General features: G+C 49.0%; 1 protein-coding gene across 1 annotated transcript in view; it reads right to left on the reverse strand.

Annotated features, from left to right (window-relative positions):
* Positions 1-12054, reverse strand: part of LOC134048153 (hydrocephalus-inducing protein homolog) — a 76213-nt gene extending 64159 nt beyond the window's left edge. The window contains exons 1-6 of the mRNA XM_062499753.1: positions 11757-12054; positions 11537-11601; positions 8575-8694; positions 6439-6558; positions 4554-4688; positions 2955-3154 (exon numbers count right to left, since the gene is read on the reverse strand). Of these exons, the coding sequence (XP_062355737.1) occupies positions 2955-3154; positions 4554-4688; positions 6439-6558; positions 8575-8694; positions 11537-11601; positions 11757-12054 (938 nt within the window). The remainder of the gene's footprint in view (positions 1-2954; positions 3155-4553; positions 4689-6438; positions 6559-8574; positions 8695-11536; positions 11602-11756) is intronic.
* Between the last annotated feature and the right edge of the window lie 211 nt (positions 12055-12265).

The following is a 12265-nucleotide window of genomic DNA, read 5'->3' on the forward strand; positions in this document are numbered from 1 at the left end:
CCTCATGTTCCCCGTACTCTGCATCCAGCCCCCTGCAAGGAGACTCAAGGGTCTGACTGCCAGCAATCCCATCAGAGAATGGTTTGTGAAAAGCACAGAGAAGTTTAAGAGCTATTTGCATGCACAACTTGACACCGACTGCCTCAGGAATTTCCCTTTTCCTGCTGCCTATAAACCTCATTTCAAGAGATGCAAATGTTAGGGCATTACCTGTCCTGTGAGATTACAGCCTAGGAATCAGACAGGGAGAATTAACTTTTCCTTGAAGAGCAAGGAATAATTACTGTGAATTTATAGTGTGGTTCTTTGGTTTATTTTACCTTGATAACATCCCGATTTAGCCTAGAAAGGGCAAATTTTATCAGCATTTCAATGGAAGCTGCTCTAAGAAAAGGAGCAGTCCACACTCTGAAACAGAGGGCAAATGCAGAGAATACAGTGACTTTGGAAACAAGACCCAAAAGGAGGATGCCATGTACAGTGTGAAGGATCCAATCACAGCTAAATGTAGCATCCTTATCAGGAGCACATCAAGGAAGCAGAACAGGAGCTTTCTGAGTATTTACCAGCAATGCAGTCTGGGACTCTGGGTTGTCATCCAGGCTGGTAACTGTTTGTTTGGCCCACCAGACAAACTCTGTGCAATGTGTTGGAAATAATTATGCAGATGTGTTGGTGCACTTTGGATTTAACAGGAGCAATTAGGATTGGTCACCAGGTCAACAGCTCTTGCCTGACAAACACAAGGCTCCGTACTTTGATGCTCAGGGACAGCTCAGGTGAAATGTGCTTCTGCCCAGCAGCTACTGGGCTTTGTGCTCTTCTGCAGCACCACTGAGGAAACAAAAGTTCCTGGCCTCGGTGATTTGTTGGTGGTCAATCTGTCACTTAAGAGTGTGTTCTGTGGAGTTAGGTGATGCATGCATCGCATGCAAAAATAAGGAGAACATCTGGCAAGCTGAACTTTATTCATGTGAGCAGTGACAGCTGATGAACTTGCTTGAGGTTGTGCTCATTAAGGACCTCTTGCTGCAGTTATGGGCCTGAGCTGTTCCCATTACCACCAGTGAGAACATCACTACTGGCTGAGGGAGAAGCCTTGGGCCAGCACTGTTCATATGCTGGACGAGAGACTTTGGAAAGAGGGGAGGGAAGACAAGACCCCACCAGCCCCAGAGCTAGATTACTGTACGTGCTCCTGCATCTGCCCCAGGAGTGATGCCAGGACTGCTGCAGGTCTCTGCTGGGGCTTGATGTGGGCAAGGCACAGGACTTTTTCCTTATTCTTTCGCCAAAAATTTCACCAGAACAGAGATTCTACCAGTTAAGGGAATTTCTGGCCACACTTCAGCACTACTTTCTATGCCATGCCATGCCATGCCATGCCATGCCATGCCATGCCATGCCATGCCATGCCATGCCATCCCATCTCAATCCATCCCATTTCCACTCTTGCCCCATGTTACATACTCCTGCCCTCAGATGACAGGATGGGAATAACAGTCCTGGGGGTGACTTCAGCAGTCACCTGAGAAAGAGGGGATCTTCTTATTTTCAAATGATCAAGAGAAGAGGATACAGCCAAGTTCAGGACTCAATTGTCAGGACTAAAAACTGAGCGCAAATCAGCCCCTGCATCTCCTACATCCCACCCCAGGCTGTACCCAGCAGACTCCCCTGTTAGTGCTGTAGCAGTCATCTCTCACATAGACCTGGCTCCCCAAGACCCAAGGACACAAGCTCTGCAGTTAATTCCTCTGAATTTCAGCCAACATCACGAAGCTGTTCCCTGAGGCCACAGATAGAAGAGCTGTGAAGAAGACATCGCTGACACTGATAGAACCAAAAGAAACCACTACCAAGAGATGGGGCTGGCAGGCTAAATTTTGGCCTTTTATCTGTTAATTGTGATCTGTTCCTTAAGATAGTTCTCATCCTGATCTAGATCTAGATCTACCCTTTCAATGAATCACTACTGCACCCAAAAGGCAGAAAAGAGAAGGTAGGGAGGGAGTTTTTAATGGGTTGTTTTCTTCTGCTTTTTAACTAGGTCCATTTGTATGCTTGTTTTCTTGTATGGCATCTAAAGACAGGTCCAGATCTCCCAATGGAACCTTGCAATCCCCAGACACCGGTGTTGCTTTGAGCAGTGGGTCTGCTCAGATGATTTCCAGAGGTCCCATCCAGCAGAAGTTATTCTGTACTTCTATACTTCTATCTTCTAAATCAGCCCAATTGCTTTTCACATATTCACTAAATATCTTGTATTTCCTACACACCTGTGCATGTTCCTAAGGGCATGTGGTATGTTGACAGGCATTAGAGGAGCTCACCCTTTATGAAGGTTCCCAAGGAAGAATTCATGATCTTTTGGCAAACATTGTACACAAACTAAAATGAAAACCCAGCAGAAATACAGGAACTTCAGAGTATTTAAAAAGAAATCTCAAAGAATGGGGGCAAGACCTTATTCAGAGATTTAAATCATCTGTTTGAAAATTTAAACTGGCTTGCAAAGGCTTGTCATAGAACAGAAGAGGTGACTGATGCCCTCAGCTGACAAGGGAAATCAGATCAGCTTTAAGTGACAGGAATGGCACCAGCTCCCTGTAACACAGCTCATGTTGGGCATTTGATGCAGGGACCACAGGAAAGCCACATGCCTCTGGCCTCCCAGAGAACGGGTCTGTTTGGCTGACAGTGCTGAGTAACCATTTCAGAAGCTGCTTGTGCCCAGGAGGGTTCCAGCAGCCTCCAGAAAATCTGGGACACAGAAAACTCAAAGGCTGCATCCTGCTTAAAACATGAGAAGCACCAGCAAACCCCACACATCCTGCCCATTTCCAGCCAGGGCTGCAGGGCAGCAGCTCCCATGCTCTGGTTCTTTTGTTGCTCTTTTCCAGCTCTGTTATCACCCACAGGTGTTTTGCACAAGGACAGATGAGCTGCCTCACCTCTGGGTGCTCAGCTGGTAATGAGCTTCCACGTTACCAACATTGCGAACCAGCAGAGTCTTCTGGCTGCTGTACTTGACTGGGCACTCTGAGAAGTCCAGCTGGTCAGGGAAGTCCAGGATAGCTTGGGCAGCAATGGCCTGAATAGGCACAACTATCCTGTCCCTTGCAGTGAGACAGATGAGTTCGTGGGAATAATCCTGCAGGAAAAGAAACTGTCTCAGCACAGGGCATTTAGTGCCATCCCCATGGCAGAAGAAAAGCCATTTCCTATAACCCTTCGAGGGCATCAATTTACCTCTTCCACCCCAAAATGAATGCTTAAGTTGTACTAAACTGTCACGTTTTAAAGGCAGCAGTGCACTTTGCAAAACCTGTCTCAGTGGCACTAAAATCTTGTGCCACTTGGATCATACAGAGAACTGCTCTAGGCCACCACAATTTTTACTCTAAATTTTCGTGATGTTAAGTAATTCCTAAGTTCCTTCTAAGGAACATGGGGCTAGGGAACACAGGACATTCCTCTTTAGGTTTCTATCCCCGCTATTTGAGAATAGGACAAAGTGTTAAAGTGACTCTAAGCAGCAAAAGGAAGATGAGAAAACAGTTGTACCCAAAGAGCTCCTGCACCTCTGGCCTGGTGTAGAAACATCACTTGGCTCAGAACTGCACTCTAACTTTGCCTCTCCAACCAAGTCAGGAGAAGAACAGTGTTAAGAGGCAGCAGGATGCTACTGGAAAGAGCCTGTCTTTGTTTCCCTCCTCCCTTCCATGCCATGTCCTAAACCCTTCTGCATGAACAAGCCTCCAGATCACAGCGCTGAGATCAGACTTGCCAGGGCCTCAGCACTGGTATTCAAACCTCCACACAAAAGCATGCTTGGCATGGAATGGGTTCCAGTTAACAGAGCAACCACAGTGACAGGCATGAAGACAGAGCCACAGCAGTGTCACCGCCACAGGCTCTGGGGTCACAGGTCTGCCCGCAGGTTGTACCTGTGCTACACGAGCTCTTTCAGGCAGGTGTCCAAGTCCCCTGCAGCTCAGCAACCTGCTGCTGACTAAGGGCCCCTAGAGCTCAGTGTGCCTGTGCCAGGCTGGGCTCACAGGCATAGCACATGCTCTGGCCTGGCCTTGCAGCTGTGTCATGGTCACTTGTGCTCTGGGACAGCACAGCTGCAAGGCTGGAGAACAGAGGGTGTGAAAAAGCACCATCTTTGCTGCAGCCCAGGGTGAGGCAGGGAAGCTGTTGCCAGCCAGGAAGGAGGAAAGCTCTTTGTTCCGCTACTGTTTTCCATCTAATTAAACCCTTTCCAATGTACCTAGAGATGGCTGAATATCCATCAACACCCCTCTGTTATTTTCAGACTGCTCCCTGTGCATCTTCCCTCGGGAATGCTCAGCAATGTGCAAGGAGGGCAGGCAGAGCCCGTCAGGCCTGGCTGCAGTGCCTGACAGCACATGCCAAGGTGTGACTGGCTGCAGGCTGCCTGTCCCCAGCCTGGAGCCAAGCTCACAGCATGGAGTGGGCCGTACCCAGAGTGCAGGGAAAACAATGGCATTGGAGATAATTCTGTGTTTTGGCTCCTCCAGTCTCACCTTGGTCTCGTCGGGGGTGAAGCGGATGCGCACATGGGAAGATGTGCCTGGTGGGATGATGCGGTATGCATCATTGGGGCACAACAGCTCAAAATAAGGTGATCTCTCCATGTAGACCTTCACCAGCCGAGTAAACTGCAGGAAAGACATGAAACAATGATTTTGCCGCTTGTGGAAACAGATCAAGAGGAGACCTGTCCATGTCCTGGTGACATCCTTCCCTGACCCCTTTTCCAAAGCACTTGCAGCTGTGGAGGTACAGGCGCATAATTCACAAGGGTGAACTTGAACCCCTTCTGTCTGGGTGCAGCATTTTGGCCAGGGGCAGTAGGGCAATGTCTGGTGGGAAGGAAGGGCTGAGCAGGTCAGCACCAGCAGGATGGGGACAGAGCCCCTGAACCAAGTGATCTGCATCTTCAACAAGGCCAAAACACCTGCTGGCTTCTGCCTGCACACAGCCATGCTGTCGTGTTCCAGAGGGGGGATGTGCTACCGGAAAGCAAAACAGCACATTGTCCTGAGGGAAGGAAGAAATTCCCTTCTAGCAGATCAGGTTTGGGTAAGGCAGTTCTGGGGATACGGCCATGCAGGCAGACCAGCAAGAGAGGAGACCAAATATTGTGGCCTTATTGGGAATGGAAGCAAACTGAAAAGCAAAAGAAGGAACACAGCAAGACAATCCCTAAAACAAGGAGATGGCAAAGAGCATTTAAATGGGCAGTAAAGTAGCAAGGAAGAATCACAAAATGATGAGAGCAATCAGCTTGTTAAAGGTGACAGAAACACAGCCAGGCTGTGCCCATCAACTATGGGCTACAAAGGCATTTTCTTCCTGGAGAAACATGACCAGCACTGACTCACACTCTGGTTCCAGTATTAAAAGCCAGTCTTGGCTCTCCAGGGGTTCCTGCTGCCTGTGCAGGCAAGCTGGGCTCCTGGGCATTCCTGACAGGTCCTGCCCTCTGGGAACCACAGACACAGCAAACGTGCATTTTGCAGCACTTAGATAATCAACCCTGAGCACCTGTAACATGCTCTCAAAAAGTCAAAACCAGCTGATTTTGAGACCCTCCTGTCTCTTCCCACCAGCCCACCCTTGGCACAAGCTTCATTTGAGAAAATGTTTCCCTGACTGAAATTCAAATGGTCTCAGTTTTCCTCTTTACAGTGGAACACAACTGCTGACATTTTCACCTTTTTCCCATTCAGCTCTCTTGGGAAACTGCAAAACAATCTCAACTTCTTCAAGCGAAGATGAAAACCTCTAGGACCATGTGGCTTTGGATGTGCTGTGGTTTCTCCAAAGGGAAAGCAGAGCGCCATGTTGCTTTTGGAAAACCTGAGTGGAGCTGGATGAAGCTTAGCAGGAGCCTGAAGTGGCACCTAAAGGCCTCCTCCTGCTTCTGCTACATCAGTCTGATTGCAGGGATGTCTCAGAACACATATCCTGCAGTGCCAATGCCATTAATAAGAAGTGATTCCAGCATAAATTGGAGAAGACTCAGCCTCTGGGCTTTGACTGTGAGCTGCACAAAGGGAGCCAAACAGGCTGAGAGAGGCAGAGAGTCCTCCCAGGAACCCAGATTAGCCAAGGAGACACAGGATGTGGCATACACTCAAGACAAAGCATGAGAGCAGGTAAGAGCTGTACAGCCCCCAGCATTCCTATCAATCCAGAGCTTTCAAGAGAAGGAAACTCCTTTGAAGTGGATACCATCAATGCATGGCCAAAGTCAGTGGAGAATTCCCAGCACACAAAGATTTCCACCTGCGACATTTTCTTCTGCATGTGCTGCAGCAGATAACTCGCTTTGCTGTACACTGTGGGAATTACACCACTCTCCTCATTCAGCACAGTCTTGAAGCTCCACGTGCCAGCACTTACCTTGTCCTTGTTTGTGAGAGACAGTACCATTTCCGAGACCTCATGAGCGATGAATTTCTGAAATACCATCTCTGGTGGGGAAACTTGGAGCAAGCTCTCTATCGGAGGAACTGGCAACAACTGGAGAGGCAAGAGAGAGCAGGGAGAGGTTCAGCTGCTGGGAGGAAGGTTCATGAAGGAGAATTTTACACTGATCCCCACTGAAGTACAGACACTGGGTGAGCACATGTGCCCAGGACACATTGGGGAAACAGTAGCTCACCCACCTCCGCTCTGAGTTGATCAAGAGCTGCTGGGCCACACAGAGCAGGTTCAAGCCAAGCTGCTCTTTTGGCATGCATTTCTCCAGGTTTCCTCTCCAGAATGCCAGGCAGCACTTACCTTACGCACAGCTCTGTGCCCATGTGATCACACAGGTCTGGGGCACTGACTGAGCACTCATGGAGTCAGTAAAACCCGCAAATTTACATCAGACCCTTGGGAAACAATTTTGGGATGTCCTTTACTCTGAGAAACCGAGGCCAACGCAGTTGCAAATATCTTTTTTGATCTAGAACTTAGACATCAGTAAGAAGAGAACAGTACCAGAGGAGGTGTGAGAGATGAGGTGATATTTTGCTGAAGCCAAAAGGTTATTAAGTGAAAGAATGAAAGTTGTTGGTTCTATGTGTTGTTTGTGGTTTGGATTGTTCTGGTTGGTTGGTTGGTTATTGCTGTGAGCTGGGAGAGGGATGGGCTTGAAGACCTGACCAAAAGGAAGTAGGATGAGAGGGGAGGGCACAGGAAATTTGGCAGTCTGGAGAGTACGTGAGTTCCCCAGTACCCATCCACTGGCAAAGAGGACAGGGAGTGCCCTGGACAGGTATAAAGGGTATAGAAAGATTGCCATTTTACTTGAGGGTGTGTTTGTCTCAGCGGTGAGGGAGACACGCCTGCCTCAGCTGAAACATTACTAATAAACAGTTTTCTTTTGCTTCAATGATTTTGTCCCCTTGTATTTAAGCGTCAGTGCGTTCCTAACATAGGTAAAGGCAAAAGTAAAGTAATAGAGAAGTTGGGAAAAAGACAAATGAAGTGAATGCTGAATGATGATAAGGTTCAGTTCTTTTCTCAGCAACTTGGGTAAGAGTAGAGTTGGTATCTCCTTTTTCCATGAGCTTTAAATGGGTGCTTTCTTGTAATCTATTATTGCTGTCTTATTTGATATCATTGCAGAGGCACGTCTGGAATGCCACAACAGCAGCAAATGCTTCTGGAGCAGACATAGCTTTGAGAAAACTCTCCCCTGCTTTGTCTGCCTTCTCCAGCTGCACTGCTGTCAGTGCAGAGACACAAGCAGGTCTCCTGTGTGCCTTCACAGCAGACACAATCTGCTGAAGGGAATGGCTGCAGCACACTTGTCCCTTAGTTGTGCCCCTCTCTGAGGTGTTCCTAAGGCCCTTCTCCAGGGCAATCCTTAACCCATGTATTACATGTCTCTTGCTGCCAATTTCCTGCTCAACAGCCCACCTCGGTCACCTACCTGTTTGGACAGTGCTTTATACTGAGCCAGTCCTGCAAGAAAGGCAGCTTTAAACACACCTCTCTATGTAGGCACTGATCCAGATAAAGCACATCCATTGCCTCTGCCCAGGGGGAGTCCCCTGTACATCTGGCAGCCTGCAAAATCAAACACCCCATCCGGGTCCCAACACATTGTTCCAACCCAAAACATTAACACATTAAGTTTTGTTAAATCTGAAGGAATTACTGCAGGTCCTCGGCCTTCAAAGGCCAACACTGCCACTCTGGAGGGAATCCTAAGACCCCAAGCATTTGATGGTGACCACACCAAAGCAAGAGGTGGCTATTTCAGCAGGAGAATGGCAAATGGCAATTTTGTGTCTTTGTGTCCCCAGCCTTTCCCCCCTTGTTTTAGCAATGGCAGCTACACTCAAGCAAACCCCAGCAGCTTCAGCAGAGGTTATTTGTGTTGGCTTGGTGCAGATCAGGACTCCAAGTCCACCACTACCAGCAGTTGGCAATGACAACAGGACCTGGACACTGAAGTATTTTGCTGGAGACAAGCCTGTCACAAGCACACGCCCTCTTCCAACTTTGCATCAAACAGAATAGAAAAGAGCAGGAAAAGGCTACCTTTTGACAAGTCTCACTCATGTGTCGAAATGGGCCAATTTTGGGCAGAAAACTCGCCCCAGTGCTGGCCACCTTCTTCACATTGAGAAACTTCTCCTTCAGGAACTTAGAAGGAAGCAGCTGAAAGGCAAAAAAAAAAAAAAAAAAAAAAAAAAAAAAAGAAAAAAAGAAAAAAAAAAGAAAAAAGTTAGCTAGAACCTCAGAGATGCACTTGTTCAGAAAGGCTTTCCTTGAACAAGTGGCACCGGTGAATAATTTGTGACCCCATCATCTAGGATAGTTCTGGAAGCCCTGGAAGTTACCTGCTGAAATACTTAGCATCAGTAAATTCATAATGCACATGCTCCAAACACATGGCTCTGTGCCATTAGCTTCTCTGTGATTAGATGTGACATGTTTGGGGATTTCTGCTCTTTGGGCATCTGTTTCCTCTTTTGTGTCATTGGACTGAGGCAGTGACCTTTTCAGAGAGTTGGGAGGAGCTCTCAGAACTCCCCTAACTCCATCCCTGCACAACAGTCAAAACTCACAGCGTGGAGAGAACACTGCTGGGTGAGTCCAAGAGACACAAGAAAGCCAAGTTGTACCAAGAGTGAGGTGCACAGGAGTGTGTCCAAGTTTTAGTTCTCTCTGTTAATTAGCATTTGTGTTCTCTGTCTGGGCTCACAGATGCCTCCACAGAAGAAACCAAAGGGATCTCCTTGACAGAACCTCAGCACTGGGGCATCTTCAGTCAAGTGAGCTCCAGCCAGCCATGAGACCTCTGTGGCCCTGACTCCTCCTCTGCTGTCTGCAGGGCTGGATCTGTGCCCCACACAGGAGATGAGACAGAGCAGCTGGTGTGGAAGCTCCCCTAGCTGGGACCAGCTGTGTCTCTCAAGGCTTTGGGCAGAGTTTGAGCTTCCCCCCCCCCATCCTCACATGCCCAGGAGCAGGTTGGTCAGAGCAGCACAGGTGAGTGTCCAGCCTGACAGAAGGAATCACCGTGGGAAATGGAAAGGGAAAGAAGCACATGCTCAGGGCTTCAGCTTTACATTGGCTGAACCTGGCTTAACTTGGCTGCGGTGGCACAGCCAGGCAAGACACTGGGCTGTCCCTGAAGAAACACACGATGTTCCCTACTGCACCAGGACAGCCCCCAGCCACAGGAACACGGCACAGAGAGGTGGGGAGGGGTTCTGCAGCTTCACAGTGCTGCTGCACAACAGGCAGGGCAGGGAGAGGAGGGACACGAGGGGGGTTTCCAGCCTCAACACAGCCCCAGTGGGTACTTACAGTAATAGACTTCAGTCTTTCCCTGGACAAAAGACGAGGTGTCGATGTCTTTTTTGGGGATGCAGAAGCCATTGTGGAGGCAGGATGTCGCAGATGAACGATAATGCCTCAACAAAACTGGAAGGAGCAACAATGGAACTCTGAAAACCCAGAACCCAATTCATGGCAGACTCAAAGGATACTGGTGCTAAAAATTTTATATTATTTGAAAGTAGCTAAGTGCTTGTCTGAAGTAAGTAGCTAGTATTGTTAGGCCTCTAGTTGGACTTTAAATATATGGCTATGTTCTGCAATGCAAAGATGGATCATACTGAAAAGCAGAGCTAAAAATCTGAAAATTAATAATAGTTAAAAGAGACAAAGCTGTAGCTAAAATACTACTTTAAAATAGGTAGAGTGGACCTCCTCTTCTTTAGGCTAAACAACCCCTGCTCTCTCAGCTGCTCCTCACAGAACTTGTGAGAGACTGGAATGCTATGCCGAATGGCTTAAATATTGTTTTAAAGGACTTTTTGCCCATTGTGACAAAACTGTATGAAGAAGCTGTGACCACTGAGGCTCACCCCTCGCTGAAAATGCCTCCTGGCTGGAACTTTGGACTGTGAGCTAAGCTGCCTAAAGGAACTTGAGACAAGGTACAGGCAACACTATTGTCCTATTATCTCATGTCTGGGGAGATGTAAACAAGGCTGAGGGAGAAAAATGTATCCACAACAAAGCCAAACGCAGCAGCTGTCCAGAAAATCAGCTCTGTCTGGGTTCAGGGTGGGGAAGTCATAGCCACAGGCTCCTCTGCTGAGGCCAGGTTTGCACACAAACCTCCCGTCAAGAGAGGGAGAAGGAGGAGGAAATTTTGGGTGTGGTGTAACCTCTGGCAATAGGCAGTGGACACCCATCCTCCATCACACAAACTGGCTTAGCTCTAAAACTCCCCACTCCCACGAGACCACATCCAGAGGACGTTCCCACGGGGGCAGCTGAGGGGGTGTCATAGCCCACCAAAGTGCCCCCAGACCCACGCCTGAGGCCTTGCACCAGATGACTGCATGGGATGCAAAGTAACACAACAGATCTGAAAATCCAGAGCCCAGTTCATGGCAGACTCGAAGGATGTACTGGTGCTAAAGATTCTATATTATTCAAAAGTACCAAGAGACAAGAGTCAAACTTGCCCCACCCCAGGGAGGTATGGTGATATTTTCTACTTAATCGTCTCTGACACTCTTTGTCCCCCCCCTTCCCAAACGCCTTTCACCCTCCCTCCCTTTTTCTACTTGTTTTTCTCTCTCTCTTCCTCCCATTTCCATGAAATGCAGATTCTTTACTTTGGCATATGGTCTCATTTACTCCTTAATTCAGGAGTGTCTCCCTAATAATTTTAGTAACCAGATGGTAACAACTCACTGAAACTTGAACAGAACTCGTTCACCTTTAGGCAGTGTAAGTAGTCACTATAGGGAAACCAATGTATGGACTAGTATACTTCGGAAAAGTTGCATGTCTTCAGTGAAAAAAAGCCCAATCAGTAGACCATATGTTGTTCATCCACTCAGCCCCTGTTCAGTACATGCCACTGAACTGCTGCACCCGAAGACTGGCATTATCACATCCTGTATTTCCCTTCGGCATTCTCTTTCAGAGCACAGATGTGACAAAACCAAAAAGTGCAACTTTAGTCAACCTTTACCTTCAAACCTAATTCAGCATCGGCTCGCAGGGCCCGAGCAAAGCTCTGCGAGTTCAGTTCTCGCCCTCAGAGACCAAAGCTCTGAGAACAATTCACTTGGCCACTGGCGCAGTGTGGCCGCCCGCACACGCTCAGGCTGCGACCAGCGGGCCAGGAGCGCGTTCAGCGGGTGCTGAGGCCACAAAGCTGCCGCAGACGCAGGGGCCGCGTTCGCGGTTACCGGGCAACCGCGGCACCCGACAGGCGGGGCGGGGCCGGCCCGGGGGCGGCGGAGCCGGCCGGGCCTCGCTCCCTCCTTCGGTCCCGTCTCGTTCCCCCCCTCGATCCCCGCTCGGTCCCCGCCTGTTCCAGCCTTGGTGCCCCTCGGTCCCCGGGCCGAGCGGGAGCGATCCGCTCCGGGGCCCGGAACGTGACGGGCACGGCGGCAGCGCTCGGTACCGCCAGAGCCTCGCACCCAGCTCCGCGCCGCCCGTCAGAACGGGAAAACCCAGGGTCTCAACAGTTTGTGTTCGGCGCATCGTGCAAGTGCCAGTCAGCGAGCTGCAGGTCCTGGGCACTAGCGTGCACCTTCCCGTTCTTCTTAGGGACACACAAGCAGCAGAAGTAATTTCCTGGTGTCATGGTTCAGCACCTAATCAGCAGCCAGGAATTGGTGCTCCAGAAGACTGGCATTACCACATCCTGTATTTATTTCTCTTTGTCATTCTATTTCAGAATAAAGATGTGCTA

The sequence above is a fragment of the Cinclus cinclus genome, chromosome 11 (genome assembly GCF_963662255.1).
Source record: "Cinclus cinclus chromosome 11, bCinCin1.1, whole genome shotgun sequence".
In the NCBI taxonomy this organism is placed as follows: domain Eukaryota; kingdom Metazoa; phylum Chordata; class Aves; order Passeriformes; family Cinclidae; genus Cinclus; species Cinclus cinclus.